Source organism: Pogona vitticeps, chromosome 1, assembly GCF_051106095.1.
Source record: "Pogona vitticeps strain Pit_001003342236 chromosome 1, PviZW2.1, whole genome shotgun sequence".
Taxonomy (NCBI): Eukaryota; Metazoa; Chordata; class Lepidosauria; order Squamata; family Agamidae; genus Pogona; species Pogona vitticeps.
Window position 1 is genome coordinate 55,938,592 of NC_135783.1, and position 22,806 is coordinate 55,961,397.

The 22,806-nt window shown below is 39.8% G+C and overlaps 1 protein-coding gene and 1 non-coding gene across 8 annotated transcripts in view; one reads left to right on the top strand and one right to left on the bottom strand.

Annotated features, from left to right (window-relative positions):
- The window catches only part of RGS7 (regulator of G protein signaling 7), a 206,945-nt gene that overhangs the window by 162,494 nt on the left and 21,645 nt on the right, over positions 1 to 22,806 (top strand). For all 7 annotated transcript variants that reach the window (XM_078383119.1, XM_020787368.3, XM_020787383.3 and 4 more), the window contains exons 6-10: positions 2,084 to 2,135; positions 11,640 to 11,704; positions 13,627 to 13,703; positions 13,806 to 13,887; positions 21,256 to 21,330. In XM_078383119.1, coding sequence (XP_078239245.1) covers positions 2,084 to 2,135; positions 11,640 to 11,704; positions 13,627 to 13,703; positions 13,806 to 13,887; positions 21,256 to 21,330 — 351 coding nt within the window. The remainder of the gene's footprint in view (positions 1 to 2,083; positions 2,136 to 11,639; positions 11,705 to 13,626; positions 13,704 to 13,805; positions 13,888 to 21,255; positions 21,331 to 22,806) is intronic.
- Positions 1,074 to 1,237, bottom strand: LOC140703327 (U1 spliceosomal RNA). The gene has a single exon (XR_012082766.2). It is a non-coding gene; the product is annotated as a U1 spliceosomal RNA (small nuclear RNA).

Below are 22,806 nucleotides of genomic sequence, written 5' to 3' on the forward strand. Positions count from 1 at the left end.
TGCACCTGGGAAAACGAGACAGCCTGCTGCAGCTAAGTTGTCCTCAGAAGAACTTGGTATGTAGAACTGGGTATGAGGATCTCACAAGCTTGCACTCTTTTTGAACGGGAGGCTGGAGGAGGAGATGTCTTTCTCTTCACCTGAAGATTTTCCAGGCCAGATGTCTTTAGGGAGCAATTTTGTCAGACCTCTTGGCTGCCTTGCAACATTTTCTGCCAAAAAGGATTACATGCACCATAAAAATGCCAAATAGGGAAAAAATAGTTTCTGTGCAGAAGATGCATGCAACTCCTTGTGCAGGACATGAGTATTTTCTGCATAGTATGTGACAATTCCCTACATGTAATTTAAGTTAGTGCTGTGCAGGATGTGACTGTTTCCTGCACTTAATTTTTTGATTTCCCATGCAGAGCAAATAGAAGGAAATGTAAAGAAAAATGAGGAATCTGCAAAAGCTCAGAGCACTCTTGATTTTTGCTGGCAATTCTCATAGTGCTGTGCAGATCTCAGGGGACATCTTGTGGTGGTAAGACTTAGAAAAAGGAAGAGAATGAGAAATGTGTACATCCCTGTATAAAACCATTTTCCAAAGCAATTATTGTACTGAACTGTTGAGAACAGGTCAGTTATACGTATATTTCCTATCATGAAGCATTGCTCAGCAGGCTGTAGGCAGTGTGCTCAGCACTACAGTGGTGCCTCGCAAGACGATTTTAATTCGTTCCGCGGAAATTGCTGTCTTGCGAAACATTGTCTTAGGAAACGCGGTTCCACATAGGAATGCACTGAAATCTACCATATTGGGGAAAAGCAATCCCCTCACCTGCACTGCCTTTGGAAATGCAGTGGGTCTCAGATGGCCTTCCCCCTCTTTCTCTCTCCAGCAGCAAAGAAAGAGGGTGAAAGGAGTCAAAGCAGCCCCCTGGCTCCTGATCATGGTGACTCCTTTTGCCCTGATCCTTTGCCACTGGGGAGAAAAAGAGGAAGAAGGCAATACAAGACGTCGCCAGGAATTGCTGCCTTTGCAATAAGTCCTGATGAGGAAAAAAGAGATGGAAAGGATTCTAGAAAGACCAGGGAAAGCACAAATGCAATCCCCCATTACCACAAATTATGCAGTTGAGTTCCCCACATTTGGGGAAATCACAGGGATCAGCACACCTGAAGTACAATGGAAGAGCCTCATCCTGCGAAAACCCCTTTCATGACCATGGTATTTCCCCTGCAAGGTATGAGTTGGAGTAGCCCTTGCACCTCCTACCCCCTTCTGTGCCCTGCCCCCCCAGGCATGGTGACCCCTTGGCTGCTTCCCTGCCGCCATGGCAGGCATCTTGGAGGTCCCCCCCACCGCCGCCGATCATGCTCCATTCCAATATGGATTAATTCCGTAAGTCGAGGGTCCACTGTATAGCCAAGCAGTGCACAGTACAAAAACTGAAATATGTAGGTATATTCTACTACTAATAATAAGCAAAATGTTTTCAGTTACAGTCAGCCCTGCATCATGAGAAATTTGAACCAAAATAAACAGATCACATTATTTGGTGGGGCAGAGATAAACTTATCATTGGATTCATTCAGTGTGTTAGGATTATAATTTTCTGTCATTGGCATCTGAACACAACCAAATTCTTTTCTTGGCAAAAAAGGTGATTAGATGGACCAATGGTATAACATTGGCCTCTTCTTTTCTACTTTTATAATAAAAGCCACTCACTTTCGTTTCCCTGCTCTAGAGTTATAGTTTTTCTTTTCCTGTACAGAAATCTGTCCAATTATTATATGATACATAATATTTCTCCTTTACTGGTAAACCAACATCCTCCTTCTCCTTCTTGGAGTCACTTTGATGTACAGTCTATTTTAGAATTGGATTTTTTCCCCTTTCTCTAAAAAAAATCCATAAAGAGACCATAGCTGTACTGGCTTTCTAGAAGTTGTACAGATCAAACAATTCTGCATCTCCCACAGGTGAATGCCCAACAGCAACATTGGAAAATATTAGCTTCTAGCTAAGCATTGAACAAGTGTTGTAGGGTACAGCCTGTGTTTTTTAATGTCTCTGTTTCGTTTTGATTTGCAGACACCCTATTTTTGGCCATCCAATTGTTGGGAGCCGGAAAACACAGATTATGGTCAGTGTGGATCTCTTTCTTTCAGTCCGGAGTCTTACGTTGTGTGGATGAAAGTCTATTTAAATTCTTTATTTCCTTTATAGTATTTGTGGCCTTGTTATTCAAACCCGGGCAAGAACTGCTAATGCTGAGCTCAAGATTGGCTTTGGTTTACAAAGTTTACTAAGGCAGAGGTCAAATTTGCATATGAACTGGGAATACAAAAATAGGATACTTTTTGCCAGATCCTTTACATTAGCAGTCTCAACATTTTTGGGACCATAGAACGGCTGAGCCTCTGAGGAAGGCGGGGCACCCCCCCCCAGCACTCTCTCTCTCTCTCTCTCTCTCTCTCTCTCTCTCTCTCTCTCTCTCTCGGGTGCATGTGCAAAGTGGTGGGGGAGTGTGCACACACACACACCAACATCAGCGTGAGCACTCCCCCACCCCTTCGTGCATGCACAGGAGCGCCTGCATGCCCATTCACGCACCCACCCACCTCTTTGCGTGGGTGCTTGGGCACATGCGTGATTATAGGAAATGCTTTTAAAATTAAAGATTTCTGAACATCCTTAAAGCTGTCCCTTTGGAGATGCTGCTTAAATGAAAACTTCCTCTGAGCTCTTTTTTTGGAGGGAAAGGGAGGGGCAATGTTTTGAATGTCTTTTTAATTATTCTTAAGGTGTCAGCAATGCTGTGGAAGGATTTTTTAAAAAGTGCTATGAAAGCATTACTGATTCACTGCATCTGTTAGCAATGTTTGAAAAGCAAACAGGAAGGGATTTTTTTTTTTTTTGCCTCCCTTCTCTTCCAAAGACAAGAAACATTTAAAGGGCACATTTCCCATTTCTCAATTGAGAAATCTTCAGTCATGAAATGGAAAGCTTTCTTTTCAAATCTCCCTTGCCTTCAGAGGAGAACCAGACAAAAAAACTTCCAGTTGTTTTTAATGGTGGTTGTGAACCAGCGCAGCAAATCCGTGATGCTTTGACAGCACTTAAAAAAAAGCCTTTCAAAGCATTGCTGATACCTTAGCAAAAATTAAAAAGAAATCCAAAACATCACCCCTGCCCTGCCTGCCAAAGGATAGCTCAGAGGAAGTTTTCAATTAACTCGCTTCTCCAAAGGGACAGTCCGCTGCTTTGGTTCAATCCCAACCATCATACATGCTGGAATTGAATCGAAATGGAGTGATTCTATCTGCACCTAAAAAACATTAGCCCCTGGCAGGGATCCAGAAAAGTGCAGGTAGGAGCACTCTGGGGGCAGATTGGTTCGCTTTAGAGATTATGTTATCTGATCACAAGCAAGAGGAGCAAACTACCCTATAACCATAGTGGACCCAACGACAGCCTAAATGCCTGTGGAGTGATCCTGTAAATTGTTCATCTGGTGACAGACATGCAGTCTGTTATCAGGGATGTATATTAAAGCTATACAGCATGGTAAAAAATCAACCAAAAACAGCTGGAGCTTGTGCTCTCCGGATACATCTTTGAAAGCCCTTGGTCACCAACATACCAGGATGAGAAAGAAGTTTCTGAACACTTAGACCTAGGTCCCATCTAACTGTCAGATTATAATAGGCAGAAGTCATGCTGCTGATACTTAAAGGATGCATTTTGCTTCCCTTAAAAGGCAGCATATTGGGTTGCTATTGAATTTGGTAGCAAATTTAAAAAATCACATTACTTTAAATGATTTATAGCAGCCCACCCACCCCCTTTTTTCCTAGAAACTGATTTCTGAGGAAGTGAAATGGTGAAATACTTTCACTTTGTTGCTGCTGAATTTTGTAGCTTGACCCATGACAGGTTAAAGAGGGAACAAAATTTGCCCTCGGATGGGTGAGAGTGGTCCACCCCTCAACTATTGCATGACTTGAAGAAATTAAGAAAGATACTCTTTTCCCATCAGTTAACAGGGAGAAAAACACATTAAATTGTCACATATTATTAGATAGAAATGTTGAGAACTGTTTTCACCCGGGGACAGCTTTTCTCCTGAGACACACACCTGGGAAACATTGGATGATGTGATAACTGAGCTGATAGCCACAGTTCTTCTTTCTGAACACTGATATAAAATGAAAAACCCTCCTCTTACCTCTTGTCATTAATTAAAGTCATGGTTCCCACCTCCGTATGGCAGAAAGACAGTTCTTTTCCCTAGCAGTCTGCTCAATGGGTTGGGACTTTGGAGATGGGTTTAAGTGAAAGCAGAAAAGCTAGGAGGATGGATGGACAACCCTGGAGTTTCCTCTTCCCTGTATCAGGGAACAGTATTCTATTTAGTTACGTTATATGGTTCACTTATTTAGGGGGGGGGATTCAAAGCTGAATTTCCGTACTTCTCTACTGTTCATTCCCTGAGCTGCATATTCTGAATAAAAGTAAAATTACAGGGGAAATTTACATTGGCAATAACTACCGTAGGGTGTTTGAAGGATGAAAGAAGATGAGTGCTGTTGAATATCAGTACTTGCACATGTTTGCAGTAGTATTTAGATTTCAAAGTGAGACATATGTTGATGTCTGGAGCATATGATTGCATCTGCTAGAAGCAATCGGTTTTAATGAAATGTGAAGACCAGAAAAGACCAGAGTTGGTCAAGGCATGTGTCTCAGTTCTTACATGCTACAGGCCTGGAAATCTTTCAGTCTACCACATGATCTTAGAACTGATTCATACAGGGATAGAACTCATTTTCTGTTCCTCATTCCATACTGCATCCTTAGTTTATTTGCCTTTAAATGTATTAACTGGTGTCACTGGAAAATATAATGCAACCAGATGACATGAAAGCCCTGTTTCTGCTATTTGATCCAGGGCCATTCCTATATGTCACAACAGAAAACAGAGTTCTTCTTGAGATAGAAAGTGCTCTTTTCCTGCCATGAAGCTGCTGTATACAAGCCTTCTTTCTTACTTTTTTTTAAAATGAAGCAATAAATAAACATATAAAATAAAATAAAAACATTGTATGCGCCGAGTGACATAGACATATTTTATTTATTTTTATCCCACCTTTCTCCATAAAAGGACCCAAGGTGGCTTAAGTTTCCCCATCCTATCTTCTTTGTCTAAGTACAGCCCACTTCCATCTAAACAGCTGATTCAGTTTCCATTTTATATAGAGAAAACTGTGAGGTTGTAATTAGTCAGCTTATTTGTTCATGGTTTAGAATCTCATAATTAGCTAGTACTGACCAAAAAGAAGAGCTAATACAAAAATAAACATATGAGCTCTGAAATTCAATTGAAGGTATAATTGAGTTGCTAACAGTGGTGGGATTGGATTGAACATGCCCAACTAAGAACCAGAGAAGGCCCTCTGGTGGCAGAGTGTATTTATAATCTGTTGCTAGGAAAGAACCAAGAGTCCCTCTTGTGTATATTTCTTGGTAGGAATTCTCAATGACAGAGTCATTCATTATTTAGGAAAGTATAATCCAAATGGCCAAAATCCCATTGGGATATCTGCCTTCTCCTCCTCCTCAACTCCTCCTCCTCCTCCTCCCTGCTCCTACTCCTACTCCTTTTCTTGCTTCCCATTCAGGCCTTCAGAAGCAATTTTTGAGGGGAAAAGAACACAAGATTCTTTTCCCATTAAAGTTAAAAGAAATGGATGAACCCTGGATAGCACTTCGGTTTTGAAATCAGTCAGCCTGGAAAGGTTGACTCAAGAGGAGACTGCACCAGAATACTTCTATGTGATAAAAGGAAAAGGAAGGCAAATACAAATACAGCCATTCTTAACTTTAATTTTTTTCCAATTATTTTAATGGTGAATGTAATGTAAAGCAGAGAGACTTACATAGGTTTTCCGATTAGATTTAGGCACTTTGTAATCTGTCTTTATTTTCACATGATACTCTAATCATCTGCACAAGACAGCAACATATGTACCATTTATTTTACCAGAAGGCAACCACTTTGATTACAAAAGTCATGTTAAAATATGCAGCCCAAAGAATAAAGTTATATGCAAGTCAATTTCTGGGGAACTATATGTATGCATAATTATTTAGAATATTAAAATTAGCTGGCTGAATTCCAGCTCTACGTACAGGAAACTAATTCCATATAACAATGAACAGCAACAGATGGGATCACGCGTCCCAGTCTGTGAAGAGAAAATGCAGTCAGTACCCTGGAGCATTGTGATCTAAAACTTGCAGATCTCACATCCTGGATTTGGGCCCATGGCTGAAACTTAGTGCAGACACACTTAAATTGGTTAACCACAGGTCCACCTCCAGTTATTTGTGTTTATGCTGGATCCCAATTCAGTGAAGCTTAGTTTGGTCCCAACTGATTTTAACCATTTTACCTTCCTACGGATTTCAGTGGATTGGTACTGATACAGATTTTAATAACCTTAAACATGCTTTAGTCTCTGTTAAAGAGGGCCTACATGTTCCATGTATCCTTATGTTCTTTTGCCATGACATATTTCTTTTATTTAGTTCTCTTTAAAGCTGCTGCAGATGTTCTCAGTTTGGCTGTAAGGACCTTTCCTCCCCAGACATTTGGCCACAGAGTTGCTTTTCTTCCTGAGAGATAAAACATAACAGGGGCCAAATATATTTTAATCTCAGCCCTTTGAAAAGTTACTTTTAGAACTGCAGTGGCTACACTGGCTGAGTGAGTCTGAGAGTTATATTCACAAAATACTGCTTTTTAACCTATGTTAGAAAAAAAGAGGAGATGGTTAAGGGAGAGGTTGGGAATAAGGATTTGAGCAGCCCATTGACTCAAAAGGGTCACTACACAGCCCTTTCCTCTTCCACTTTTCTCTCACTCAACTGGAAAACCCAGGAGAGAATTTACATGTAAAATGTAGATCTGCCCTTGTATAAGTTTCCACCATTTTCTTCATCTATTTCTAGAGAGGTTGCTATGGCTTCAGTGAAGGGCATAAAACAGACTAACTTCGGTTTCTTTACAACCAACCAGAATCTATTAATAACTTTTTAGGTTAGTCCTTTGAGTGTGTTTGTGTGTGCAAAAGCTAACATTTGACCCATGTCATTCATCACCACTACTACCACCGTTATTTATCATTGAACTCTGTCTTTTTACTTGGTGAGCATTCAGAACATCTTCCCCAAAGGACAATGCAGTGAATAATAAAAAAACAAAACCACACAGATTAAACCTATAATTAAATGTATCAATTATTAAAATAATTATAACAGCTAGAGAACTAGATATTAAAAGTCTGCCTAAATAAAAAAAATGTATTCAAGTTCTTCTTAAAAGAGAAAAATCAGGGGGGCACCCATATTTTTACAGGGTATATGGTCAAAAGCTAGTCTCTGGTGTTTATTCACTTAGCCAAAGACGGGCAAAGCGCAGCCCCATAACACAGTACTTGTTTGGCTTCAAATTATAGTCAGACTGGAGAATTGTAGTGGGAAAGTGTTTCAGTTTCAGTAGTTAAGAAGATTAAAGTATTTCTTTATGTTTTTATTTAAAAGCCATCTATTCTGCCCTTCTGGTATGTTGCTGAGATTCTTTTATAAAAGTTACATTGTCATAATTAATGCTCCAAGTAACACATCCCACCGTTACCTGGTGCCTTCTAGATGTACTGGGTTCTAACTCCTCAGCAGCATTTGTGGCCATGTTTCAGAAGAGGTAATAGGCTTCTCCTGTTGAGATGAGCACCCAGGCTAGTCTATAGGTGCTCTGTCAAATACTGGGAACCTAAAACATATACTGTACATACATCAAAATCACTCTTTTGAATTGGCCTTGACAGCAAATTGGTGACCAGTTCTGATCCTTCAGGATTGAAAGAGCATCAATCCCACTGGTGCTACCAGTTAGCAACCAGGTACTGTATTCTTCATGAGTTGGAGCTTCAAAAGCATCTACCAGAGCAGTCCCACAGAAAGCACATTCTAAATTTCAAACATGCTGTGATCTTGTAACCTCAATTATTTTACTACATGTGTTCTAATTTGTAACATTTCTAATATGTGCTTTCTTAAATACAGTTAGATCTTTTTTGGCTTTACAAAATTCTTCTCCCTACCTCCCCAATTCTCATTCCCTGTTCTTAGGCAGATTGCATAGTAGTGGCCCTGTCTGGGCACGAAACCCTTAACAACACTAGTTCGTGCATTAGTAGTCTCAAGGATTGACTACTGCAACACTCCCTACATGGGGCTGTCCTTGAAGGCAGTAGGGAAGCTGCAACTGGTGTAGAAAGGTCTGGTTTTTATCTGAAAATATCTCTCCAGTCTTGGCCTGCCTGCACTTTGTGCTAATATTCTTCCTTGCCAGATTCAAGTTATTAATGTTAAAATATAAGTCCCTTAATAGTTTGGGACCTTGCTACTTCTCAGAGCACTTCTCCCTGAGATTGTCCACCCATTCCACCCATTTCACCCATTCCACTCAGGTGATGGTGATGTTACTCCTGTGGCTCACCACCCTGAAGGAGTCCCAGAAATCTCTGACTAGGAATTCAGCCTTCTTGGTGGTGGCCACCGCATTATGGAATGCATTGCCAATGGAGATGTGCCAGGCCCCTTCCCTTCTAGCATTCAGAAAGTCACTCAAAACATATTTATTCAGTGAGGCTTTTCCAGATAGCTTCCCTTCATGATTGCCTGTTCTGTTGTTTCTGTTGTGTTTTTTATTCCAGTTGCTGCTGGGGATATTTTGGATTATTTCCATTTAGTGTTAGTTGTTGGTTTGGGTTTTTAAAAACATTTGCAAGTACCCATTGTAGTCATACACCACTAGATAGGTGGGGCAAAAATCAAATCAAATCAAATCAACCAATCAATCAATCAAACAATGTATGTTGCAACTGCACAATCTGGAGGTTGCCTGAACATAAATCATCATAGTTTAGGAAGGATTGTAAGTGGCCACTAGCCTGGAGCTGGAAATATGCCCTCCTAGCCCTTCATACTTTCTGGGCTGCAAGTGACAATGCTGGATCAAAGAATATCCTTATATATATACTTTTTCTAGGGAAACAGAAGTCTGTCCAGAATAAGTCATCTCACTATCTTCTAAATCCAGGAGCTCAGAACATACAGTAACATCTCCCCACCTTGTTTCCATTGTGTCCTCTACAATTAATGTAACTAGTTGCTGTCTGAAATCATAAAAAGGAAGTTATGTTATTACTAAGGAAAGGTATATTCCCCACCTCCGCCACCATTAAATAAAGAGGTGGGACATAAAAGATGGTTTCAACCTCAGGCCACAACTTTGTTGACTATTTAAATCCTTGAATTGAGGTGGGGCTGAAGTTAATGCATTGAAACTGGGAACAAGAGCAGGTGGACCAAGCTGGCCCCTCTCTAGTCCAAGCTGGGTAGGTCCCTTGCCCTGGGGTAGTGCTGTATATGCCCAGGCCCATCTCTGTTCCGATTCTTATGAACTGAGGTTGGTCATCTTCCAAGTCTGTCTCAAAAGGCCATCTCTGCTTGCATACCTGAATCAAATGATTTGTGGTGCCCATTTAGGATACCTAGTCACCAAAGGATGCCCTGTGGTGCTCAGTGCTACCACCTGTCTCTCAGCATTACTGGCCATATTTAAATATGACATCATGTCCCATGCGAATCAGAAAGGGAGAGGCAAAAATCACCTAGACCCCTTTTGTTCAATACATCAATCAGGGATCCTGGATCCAATAATTCTTGTCTGGACCTGTTTACCTCAAGAGAATTACTATGTAATGCTGTTTACTGTACAATATAGTATCTCAGCAGGAATTCCTAAAACTGTTGGGATAACAAAGTAAACATCCTTTTCCATTCTTAAAACAATTTTACATCTGGCCACCTTCACTTCAGGCACTAATGCCCCATGCACAGAAAGAAAAGACTGCAATAAACTTTATGTAACTATTTTATTTTAAACAACAATATACTGCCCATTTCCTGTGACAATCATTAATTGCAAGTGTATTGCAGTTAAAACTTCTTTTTTAACCACCTATGTATGGGATGTACAGTGGCCCCTCAACTCAGTGCATGCCTGAAAAAGGATATACAGATGTATTCTGTGACCTTTTGGTAATACTATGAACTGACCCACATCTATGTCTGTAACAATATTCGTACATTTTTGAACCCCATTCCTACAAATGGGAAAAAGACAAATGACTATTCCTTGTGGTAGTGATACACAATGCTTTGGGGTAGATTGGAGATAGGAGGCTTTTACATCTGCCCACAGGTGTCTTCTAGCAATTGCACAAAGGCCAGCACAAAGCTGTCTTAGCACCACCATGAAGATGGAAAAAGGTAGAGGTGAAGGGGAGCTAGGACAGATCCTACTGCACTAATTCTGGCCTCGCTAGTCAGTGCCAGTACAAGAAGATCACAGACATTCATCTACAGTCACACAAACATTCAATCCTAGTAGTGAACAATTTATTAAACTATCCAAGCCAGATAAGAAAAGGGAAGGAAAATCTAGATTGCCAATCCTAAATAACAACGATTTTCACTTTACCCTCCACCTACCCAAAATGAATGATAGAATGGCTACAAAGGAATAGGTGGCATGCAGTTACCTCGGTCTGGGCTCTATAAAAGATAAGACGTTGTGGGAAACCACATCCTTTGACAAATGGATGTATTTCAGAACTTGAGAGAGCACTGTGTCTAAATATATGTTGAGCACACTATGTAGTCTGATTTCTAGATGACCTATTCTCCTAAACATATTGTTTGAAAACCTTGAAACTAACTTGCAGAGCTTTGTAGAGGAATTACGTTGTAAAATACCTCATTGTTATCTGGTTGGTTGGATGATCCATTGCAATACTGGGCCACTGATTAATTTCTTATTGTTAAAAATGCTGTGTGCAGAAAACACATCCTCAGTCCCTGTTGTGATACAGTACAAATGGATTTTGTTCCCCACCTGGGGACCATTAGACTTTTGGAGAATTTATGTCACCCAAGGGAGTTGGGTGCTCATAAGGAAGAAAGGTGAATGCTAACTAGCCTCTGCAAGCACTTACTTTCATTATGTTTGAATACAAGAGAGTAGATAAGAGGCGAATACTCTGAATTGATTGCCTCGTAATAATACACTTGGACCATTATACACACAAAGGAAGAAGCTTAAAAGAAGCAAAAGCAGTAGCATTCCCCCCCCCTTACAATTTTAAGATTTCATAATCCCAAATCATCCCATAGCCCTTTCTATTTAGGACCTATAAATGAGTAAAAAGTGAAAAGCAACGGAACAAATTAATTAAATATTTCCAATCTATTGAGGTTTTTATATCCACGAATACAAAAAGAAAGGCATAGAATTCTCGCTCTGTTATTACTGCTTTTGTGACACCCAGTCAATCTTAGAGAAAAATATCTCTGTTTGGATTGACTGTAGCCTTTGATATTGAAAGACAGGATGGAGACGCAATGATTAGGAACCCTAACTGAATGGAAAGCATAGGGAGCCTTTAGATCTTGATGTCTGGGATTTTAGATAGTATCTGAGATAGCAAGAAATGATTGATTATTTTTTGTGTTCCAGCGGTTTACCTCTGCAAGCGAACAATGCAAAACAAAGCACGGCTTGAGCTAGCAGACTATGAAGCAGTAAGTACCTGGGGCCTTTCCTGAAAGTGAGATGCCAGCCAAATTAGAGTCTGATAATGGATAGTATGTGGACAGATTTTTGTTTGTTTGTATTATTAAAATGCTGCTCTTTTAAAAAAACTGTAAGTTCAGGAACTTTTACGCAGGGGCTGGTCCACTGAACCTGGTATTTGAGTTGGAGTGTTTAAATCCATGCACTATAGAGAACTACAGAATCTGCAGCATTACATGATGCTAAAGAGAACTATGGCAAAAACCTTCAACTCAAGCTTCCAGAAGAGTTTCAATGATGTAACTAGATTCTGCAAATTCAACAATAATCAAGACTTCTGACTGCATGCATAGCAGATGTCCGTTTTTGCCCATTTTGGTCCTGAATACAAAAAGCTGCTTGAAGGGATAAAATTAGGGTCAATCCAAAATGTGTCATCGTATTGCCTAAAATCTGGATGAGCTTTTTCATAGGAAGGGAAGCTAATATACTCAACAGCTTAATGCCAGACCATGTATGCATGCTGGAAAAACAATACTTCCATATGCATTGGCTTCCAAACTTGTGTACCTAGAGCAGTGAAACAAAAAACCAACCAACCAATAAAACCAACCAAACAAAAAACAAAACAAAGACATTCTAACAAGGATTTGCCAAAAAGATCTGCATTTGTAAGTCTACTTTCTGAGCAGTGGATTCCCTTCACACATAAATATTGTTTCAAAACAGGATTTCCACAGTACAGAAATAATACTTAGGAATACAAAAGTAATATTTAAAACTATCTTGATTGTCTTAATAATGTCTTATTATTCTACAGAAAATATTAAGTACATTTCCTTGATACTCTGCTGTGATAATAATGACACCTCAGGTTAGATTTTGAACACCAATTTGATGTCAGATTTTTGGGTTGTTTTTTTAAAATCACTTAGCACATTGTCATAACCAGAAAGAAGCATGTAATGCCATGCATGCTTTACTCAAAAGTGAGCCTCATTATTTTCATTTGAGTTTACTTCCAGAGAGGTCTGTGTATGAATGTGGCTGGAAATGAATATGCCAACTTCTGTTTTCAGTTTCTATCAGCCTAAACACTGAATTTCTCAAGAATGCTTTCTGCATTATATTATTACATTTTACAAGTTTTCCCATCAGTTTTGCCTGGATCTAAAAATGTTATGTTTATTTATATGTGATTTACTTCTGAGAAAAACACTGGCATGTTATGAAACTAGAGAAACAAAGCAGTGCTGAGTCTTTCTTGGAAGTCAGTCAGGATGTGAATGAAACATTTACGTTGGCAGTTTTTAGATACAGGATTGCCCTGTGGGAAAAGTTGTGTGCTGGTCTAAAAACTAATATCCTGACCCGCTTATCATTTGTCAACATGGAGGATCCATTCTGCCCTGAGAGATTTCGCATCTACCAAAAAACAAAACAAAAATTGTTTCCCATGCAATTATTTGGGACCAGGAGAAAAAAAAAGAAAGCCCTGTGTGCATAAAAGAATGAGGGGGAAAAGAAGGACTCAAGGGTTTTTAGATATGAGCATTTCTGCAAACAAGGCCCCTAGGCATCCTGCCAAAATCCAGTAACAGAAATTCCTACATCAGCAAAGGGAAATTATAGGGATTTAGATCTGTTTTAAAAAAAAGAGATACAGATAAATTTATTTTAGAAAAAAATCAGGTTTTTCAAAGAGTTTTCCCAAAAATCTTTTCTCTTTCATTATTAAAGGTAATATCTAAGAAGTAAGAGCTGCCTATAATTATCATGCAATTTTCACAAAACACAGTAGGAACATATAAATGTAGATCAGTGAAAATGTTTTACAATGTCCAGCTGGTGAAACAGTTGCCCTGAGAAGCCTACAGGAAGTTGTTAAAAAGCTATCCTAGAAACTTGCTAATATGTGGTATGTTTTCAGGAGAGCTTGGCCAGGTTACAGCGAGCATTTGCACGGAAATGGGAGTTTATTTTTATGCAAGCAGAAGCACAAGCAAAGTGAGTTCCATTGACGTTTTGTTGCTGGATTTGTCCTCCACCATCATAAGAGGTATTTCAATTTACATTCTTTATGTTACATATGTACCTCACCATCAACAGAGTGGACAAGAAAAGAGACAAGATAGAGAGGAAAATCCTTGATAGCCAGGAGAGAGCATTTTGGGATGTACACCGGCCAGTGGTATGTAAATGAATGAATCTTTGCAAGCAACTAACACTCAAAATAATTATGTGTTAGATAGTTGCTAGTATATAGATTGATTGATCTTTATTACGGTCACTGACCAGCAGATGTATTCAAATATTAGTATAACACAAAAATACAACTAAAAATATAAAACCTATTGCAATATGATTAGCTAGTATATAGTTAACAACAATGTGTACAATTTAAAAGGTTTTTCTTTTTCTTTTGATGAAATAGGTCTACTTTGAATATAATACGTTCCTCAGATAATCTAGTTGACTGTGCCGATTACATGCTAATTTTTATCAGCATATGTAATAAAGTTATGTCTGGACGTGAGAGATCTACATGGGAGATCGTAGCAGATGGAACATTGGTGCAGATCACAGTTTGGTTGTTGATCAGCAGTTAGGATAGATTAACTTGTAGCTATGAGTCACAATATGAAACTGCCCCAAATATATCCATTTTCAACATGATTAACTATTTTTCATCATAGATTTATTTGTATAGTTCTGCTTTCAAAAGAAAAACATTTAAATTGATTTTTAAAGATACATTTATTTAATTTCAACCACAGTAGAAACAGTGGATGATCAAAAGAACTATGCCAGCAGGCCAATATTTATTATGGGTTGTTATATTGTTAACACTGTGTTAGTGGTTTGCTTGTTGGGAGAAAAGCAGTAACAACATTAACAACAACAGCAAGAACAATAAGTGCAATAAGTATAATAATAGGTATGTTTCTTCATTGTGGTCTTCTGTGAATGCACACAAAAAGGGTTAATCCAGCGCCAGCGATGGTCTTCTCGGAATATTCTAGAGCTTGAATAGAAAAGAAACAAAGTTTAAGTTTGCCTGCACTGCTCATGCTCCGCCCGCCCTAGCCTCAGTTCCATTTCTCCGCCGTGCGAGTTGGAACTTCTCAGATTGAGCTCTGTGTATTTTTTCGCTATTTTGGATTTTTACGGATATTTCGACCTCTGCGTGTTGTCTGACTATTCTGTTTTTTCTCCTACTTGTCTTGGCTTCGTTTTATGGACTTTGGCTTGGTTTCTCCCTTTAATTTGGTTGCTTAGGATTTTTCCTGCCAATTTTACCGGCCCTACTTCGTTTTTGCCTACCATCTTGTGTCCCCCTCTGGTCCGTTTAGCCGTTGCGTTGTTTGTGACAGGAAGCTCCCCTTTCAGGACGGACATGATAAATGCCTTTTCTGTCTAGGGGAAGCTCATTTAACCCAAAATTGTAGGCATTGTAAGGCTTTTACCAAGCCTGTGCTAAAGGCGCGGTAGCAACGTCTGAAGTACCACCTCTGGGACACTGCCTCGTCTAAACCATCCTCTATGGAGCTCCGTGCCTCGGCCACTAACCACCCTGCTGAAAGCAGCCTTATTCAGTTACCTGTTTCCAAGGCTTCCAGAAAATCTTTGGAGAAGCCTGTGAAAAAGCCCGCCGCTTCGAAAAAAACCTTCCACTTCCAAGGCTACAGCCACAAAGTCTGCAAAGCAAGCAAAAAAGAAAACAGTGAAGGACATAGAAGTGATTAAGGACTTGCCACCTGCCCCTGCTTCTCTACCCTCCCCGCTTTTGGAAGATTCATCGCGGGACAGGGAGTCTCTGTTGGAGATGACTGCTTCTCTCCCTCCTAGACAGATTGAGCCACCTTAGACTTCGGGAATTCCTTCCCCGACACCGAGTCAGCTTGCCAATGTCACTGCAAGCTTGGTGTCTGCGCCTCACAGCCCCGTGTCTACCGGGCGGGCATCTTGGGCTCACTCTATTTCTTCGGTGGCTTCGAGACTGTGTTCGCCTCCGCGAAAACACACTAGCAAAACTAAGCATATTTCAAAGGCTCAACGTCGATCTCCTAGGAAGGAAGTCGTTCTCCTCCATCGAAATTCTCGGCGTCAACATAGATCACATTCAGAGGAGTCTTCTACTTCAGATTCAAGGAACAAAAAATGTCGAGCGCAGGAATGGAATCTCCACATCAATCATTTGGAGATTTTAGCCATCATGAAAGCGTTCAAGGCCTTCTTTCCTCTGGTACAGGGCCATGGTGTGCAGGTAGTCACAGACAACACCACGGCCATGCATTATCTAAACAAACAAGGAGGCACACGCTCAAGGTCCCTGCTGCTTCTCACGGTGACGCTTTGGGAATGGTGCTATCGGCATCATGTCTTTCCGGTGGTGATACATGTGGCCACGGAAAACAACAAGCTCGCAGACAAGCTGAGTCATCGTCAATGGCAAACACATGAATGGGAGTTGAACTATACTGTATTCAAGGACTTTTGTCAGCGGTGGGGCACCCCGATGATGGATGTGTTTGCCACTCAGTACAACAAGAAGTGCTCCCTCTACGCCTCCAGAGCCGGATGAGGCAGAGACTCTGTGGGAGATGCTTTCATGGTACGTTGGAATGTAGGCCTTCTGTATCTATTTCCCCCATTTCCTCTGGTGCAGAGAACATTGGTGAAGCTTCGCCAGGAGTCGGTGCAGGCCATTCTTATACAGTAGCACCTTTCTGGCCTCGTCAGCCATGGTTTCCAATGTTAATGAGGATGGCCGCAGACTTTGTCAAGCTTCCTTGTTTTCGTGGTCTACTAACGCAGGATGCGGGGAGGATATTTCACTCAGAAGTGGACACGCTTCATTTGACTGCATGGAGGATATCCACGAGATCCAAGAGGTTCTAGACAAGTCAAAGAAGTCTTCTACATCTCGTTTATACAAGTATAAATGGCAAAGTTTTCTGAGGTTTATGAAATCTAGGGGCCTTGTTTCATCCCCAGTTTCCTTATCTACTTTGTTGAAGTTTCTACATTACCTTTTCAACTTCAGTTTATCAGTTTCCACCTTGAAAGTTTATATTACTGGAATTGTCTCCTTCCAGCCTCGGGACTCTGCTGCTTCTTGCCTTTTTTCTCACCCTACTGTCAAAGCCTTTTGGAAAGGACTCATAAATTTGAGACCTCCAGTTAAACCACCAGTACCTCAGTGGTCTCTGCAGTTAGTGTTACATGCCCTTATGTGTCCACTGTTTGAGCCTATGGCCACATGTGATCTAAAATGTTTATCTCTTAATTCCCTGTTTTTGGTACCCATTACTTCTGCTTGAAGGGCTAGTGAACTAGCTGCTCTTAGAGCTAATCAGCCTTTTCTACAGTTCTTCAAGGACAAGGTGGTTTTGCACACTGATGTCTCCTTTCTTCCTAAAGTGGTTACTGATTTTCATCTGAATCAGCCCCTGTTATTACCTACATTGTTTTCAAATCCTGCCACCGACACTGAATGCATGCTCCACACCTTAGATGTCAGAAGGGCACTTGCTTTTTATGTTTCAAGGACTAAAGAATTTAGGTCTTCTAATAGACTTTTCCTCTGTTGTTTTGGGAAGAAGAACGGTTTACCAGCATCGTCTTCAACACTCTCCAGATGGCTTGTCTCTACCATCTCATTGGCCTACAAACTTCTGCACAAGGTCCCACCTGAAGGTCTGAGGGCTCATTCCACCAGAGCCATGGCATCTTCTACAGCCCTCCTGTGAGGTATTGATGTACCTGACATCTGCAGGAGAGCCACGTGGTCTAATGCCTCCACTTTCATCACTCACTACAGACTAGACCTAAGGGCAAAGAGAGAGACAAGTTTCGGGAGAGCGGTGTTGATATCCGTCCTTCAGTGACAGCCCTCCTTCCGGTTAGTTAGCGTGCTAGTCACCCTTTTTGTGTGCATTCACAGAAGACCACAATGAAGAAAGACGGGTTACTTACCTGTAACCATGGTTCTTCAAGTGGTCATCTGTGAATTCATACAGTCCCACCGGCCTCCCCACTATCCATCACTGAATTTATTAAACTGTTTATTAAAGCCATGCTCAGGTTGAGCTCATGTTCAGGTACTTGTGGCGGATAAATGGAACTGAGGCTAGGGCGGGCGGAGCATGCGCAGTGCAGGCAACCTTAAACTTTGTTTCTTTTCTATTCAAGCTCTAGAATATTCCGAGAAGACCATCGCTGGCGCTGGATTAACCCTTTTTGTGTGAATTCACAGATGACCACTTGAAGAACCATGGTTACAGGTAAGTAACCCGTCTTTATTCTCAGATGTGGTGCTGTTGGGTTATACCGTTCAGAACATTTTGGATTTAAACTAGGAGTGGCACAGCCTGGGAAGGCTTCATTATGCACAACAGCCTACTGAGTAGCAATTTAGGTGTGGATCCATTGAGAAATATTCTAGAAGTATTTAGAACAACAGTCTGGTCAGCTTATTTAACTTTAAATGAGGTCTCAAGTAACAAAAATATTATTAATGTTGAAACCCTGCCCTAAACAAATTGCATTTTAAAAAATATAAGTGAAAATAACTTTTTTGCACATCACAATAGCAGATGGTTGACACGGGGTTATTTAATAAGGGAGCACATCAAAATTAAAAAGCAGGGATATAAAATTAAATTACTGAGTCAGTTATCATTTTATTCATTTAACTTTTGATTTTTTAAAAATCTTCTGTGTTACCGAATTAATATTTCAGTGTGAGGAGAAGGTGTTGGGTGCTATGAGGAGTCTTCATTTGGAACACATACCCCAGATTTTTAGAAAACCAGGGTGAATTTGGCTTGGATGTACCAAGAAAAGTAGATGAAGCAGGAAGCTGCTACAGATGGTGAGCAGAGTTTGACAGCATCAGAATGGAGCTGCATTTTCTGATCTTGGTGAGGTGCCAAAAGGGTAGGGAAAGAGACCAAAGAGTAGATTGTGATATATCTTGAGCTAGAAAGTCAACATCTAAAATATTCTATTCCTCTGAGTTATCTATAGAAATGCATTTTTCTTTTTTGAAAGGTTACAGAGACCAAAAAGCTTGCACAGATAGGTGGTCCTGAAAAGTGATCGATGCTAATCTGCCTCACAAGCTTTGTATGTATAATTAAAAGCAAAATTGAAAACCGAAGTATTTGTGGTACCTTAAAGGCTAAGGTATTTATTTCAGTGTGAGTTTTCATATTCAGACACATGGTGCATAACAGGTCAAGGTTTATATACACAGAATACAAATACATTGTAGTGCGGTAGAAACTAAGTGAGATGGTTGTAAATAACAGATTTCTTGGGACATTATACACTGGAAATTCCATGATGTGTTGTGCTACAGAGTAAAATAAATTAATTCACTTTGACATCATTCTGATGATGTTTAGAGGGATGCAAATAATAAATAAGCAGCAATGAAACAATTCATGATTTATTGTTTTTTTCTGCTGTTAAAAATTGTACTTTGTAGTCTTAGCTGATGAGGAAGAAAAGTACATTTGTGAATCCTACATCTCCAGAAAAATACATTCCCCAATAAACATGTTTGGTAAAGGTAACCGATGCAAATATGGCTCAGCCAGCAGTCTACTGTTTGTTGGAACAATTACTGGGTAGTTTCACTAGGAGTTAATATACTTCTTGGGGGGCAGGGGGGGTTGTTTTTAAAGCAGAGCGGCATGCTTTAGTTCTACATTCCTCATCAAATACCGGACTGACATTGATCAGGAGTGCCCAAGCAGATTTGAAGATCAGATTTACTCCCACATGCATGGGCATGTATACTTTCTTCCTCTCTCCCTTCTCAATTTCTGAAGTTCTTGGAGGACATGTAAATCCTAACTAGCTAAAATCCAAGTAGGCAAATAAAAATCACTGTCATCATTACGATGGATTGTGATGGCATCTGTTCCATACCATTTGCACAAGCACCTTTTTCATGTTTGTAGAAACTGTTGTGCCATCTTTCTACAAACATGAAAAACAATGCTCATGCATGGAGGTCCTGGATACCTTCTTGCAGAAGCTCAGATAAGCCACTATTGCTTGCACAAATGGGAGTTATGCAAGTTTAGTGGGGTAGCTGGATTGACCCCCAATTATCTGAAGTCTTTTCCAAGGAGGCTATCAATCTGAATGGTAAGCATGAATGTGCATGCTCTCCTACCATGGTGAAACAGAATCTTTAGCATAGCTAATATGGATTATTTCTTTGATCTTTAATCTGCTCCCCCTCCCTTAAGAGAAGGTAGTGTAAAGCATTTAGGGCATGTCTTATTATGGGCAGTTCATGGATGATTTGCCATAACACATACACAAGTAGTTCTGCTTTGGTAAATTCAGTGATGGGTTTAAAGAAGGATTGGGGGTTAAGATTAAAAAAACAGCTGCTGTTAGTTGTACCTTAATACTTCATGTTATACAGAGGAGAAACAGAAGCAAAATCAAAATGTGTCCAATGTTTTTGCATCATTTTTTGCACAGTATGTATAAGTTAGTGAAGAAATTCTCCCAGGAAACACTAACTTAGAAAGCAGCAATTGCAACATGAAGATTTCATTTAATTATTTGTTTGCAAAAACTATATGTGGCCTTTGGCAATAGCTCAGTGTGAACATAATGAACCAAAATCTGTATATTTCTTCAGTATTTGATTTATTATTATTATTTTTATTTATTTATGTCATTATATAATAAATGCACAGTTTGTTCTATAATTTATGAGAATGATTTCTTATATTCTGCTATATTAAGTTAGGCTCTTTTATAGTTTGTTATTACATTTATCCACTTTGTGTGGTTTATTAGTTTATTGTAATTTTGTGAGAGTTTTACAGTATTTTTATTTCTGGTGTTATCACAGGGTCACCTTTTTTAGTCATTGTTTTATTTATTTATTTATTGGGGTGGTTTTTGGTTATTTTTGGCTGGATTATATAGTTTTGCTTCAGGTTATGTCAACCGCCACAAGTAATGATTTCACTAAATCAGGCAGTATATAATTTTATAAAATAAAATAATTATAATAATAAAAAGTAGATGTTTAGGACCTAATTAACCAGAGCTACTGGGACAGTTCGTTGAGACTGGTTTACTAAATGGTAGTTAGTATTTTAGTTTTTATTTTTTAGATTTACAAGTGAATGTCTATATGTACATAAACACACAACATAGTACGTATGTCCTGTCTACACTATCTGGGCCACCATAAAAAGCATCTTGAATACAATAGTCTTTTGCAGTGTCCCCAGTACTACTGCCATCCCTGGCTACTGGCTGTGTTGACTGGGGCTGACTGAACTTAAATATCTGGAGGGTCACATGTGGTCTCACATCTGGTATTAGATTGCAGGCACTTTTTTTACTGTAAAGCAGCTATACAGTGCATCAAAATGAAAAAGAATAGGAGAAGCCAGTGAAGAACCATACTGAAGGACTAAAGTCAACCCTTCTTAACTCAAAACTAGATTTATTAGCTAAACAAACTGCATCTGAAGCAATGACATGTTCTTATTTAATTCTATTTCATTTTTAGCCTGGATGTGTAAATACTACTGAAGTGGATATTAAAAAGTCTTCAAGAATGAGAAATCCTCATAAAACGAGAAAGGTAGGTAGTAGTTTCTCATTATCATTCTGTGGCTGAAATCCTGATGGTAGCAAAGGCCACGTTGCAACTTTTCAGTTCATTCCTCCCTGGTAAACAAAGCATCCCCACCACAATTCTAGCGGATGTGTTCACAGACACAGCACTTCTGAGAACTGCAGCACTAACTCTTCATTTACAAGGAAGGAACTGACTGAAAATTTATGATTTGACTTGTGCTACAAACAGAATTGCAGCCTATGTATGATAAATGTTTTTCTTTCTTTATGCTAAAGGAACATCATGCTATTTTCGGACATATTCTGTTCACACCATTTTACAAGTGTCATGATGGTGTTTCTAAAAGTGAGGGGGTCTGCGCTTACTCCTGACTCCTGTAAAACAGGAAGTTTTTTTTTTTCTTTTGGTATTCACTTTCTTCCTGCAAAGAAAATATTGTTTCTTTAGCGAAGTAGGGCAAACCGCTAGATCTTGATCATGGTTTAGCTTGTGGGTAAGCAAAGTGTGACCCTCTGAGTTGTTGTACTGCAACTCCCAGAGTTCCTTACCATGGGCTATGCTGGCCAATGGGAATCACAGTCAGACAGCATATAGATGGGCAGACTTTGCCCTCCTCTGAATTAACCAAATGGATGCTTTAACTTTGAGGGAAATACTGACATAGCTGTTGTGAGGAATATATACTCCCTCATTTCAATCAGAGGTCGTGGTTTGGGCAAGGCTGGCCCAATTATTAGGCAGAGTGATCTTAGTGCTCTTGTCTATGCAAGCCTGCCACTAGTGCTGAAGTTTGTTTGTAGAGATGGGGTAGATCCTGTCTTAGCTCAGGAAATGAAGTACTTTGAGATGTTCCTGGTTTAGAGCTTGCCTTTGAGCTGACTCTTCTTCCACCTGTAACTCTCAACCATGTTCTGCTTATTAAAAATAGATGTGCATTCACAAAAACATGAACACCTATTTGCACACACTTGCACACACATACACATATTTATATGGGTTGAAATCCTGTTGCGCACCTGCCATTCTTGTTGTGCAGCAGAAGCAGCAGATTGCCACTGATGAATAATAACTCTTCTTATTTTGGGGTATACATGGGTCACACACAATGCAATGAGGTTGTGTGTAGCCAAAATTGGAAAAGGAAGCCACTGCCAATGGTGGATGACACTCAACATGATTTTGGCTGTTACATCAGTGGATGACACTCAACATGATTTTGGCTGTTGTTGAATAGCTTGCTTTGCTTGTACTAACATCTGCTAAAATCAATGAGTTTAGGTAGCCTTGTGGCAGCTTGCCTGCTGCTATTATTTTCTAATTGTTGAACATTAACAGTGGCTTCCCTGGATTCCAAATCTGTAAGACTAGTGGAAATTGGAAGCCCAAGATATACTTTCACTGTGTTAGTTCCAGAAGTGGCAGAAGAATAGATCCTTGAACAAGTCGTCAAAGGAAGACAATATTCAAGCACTATTTAGA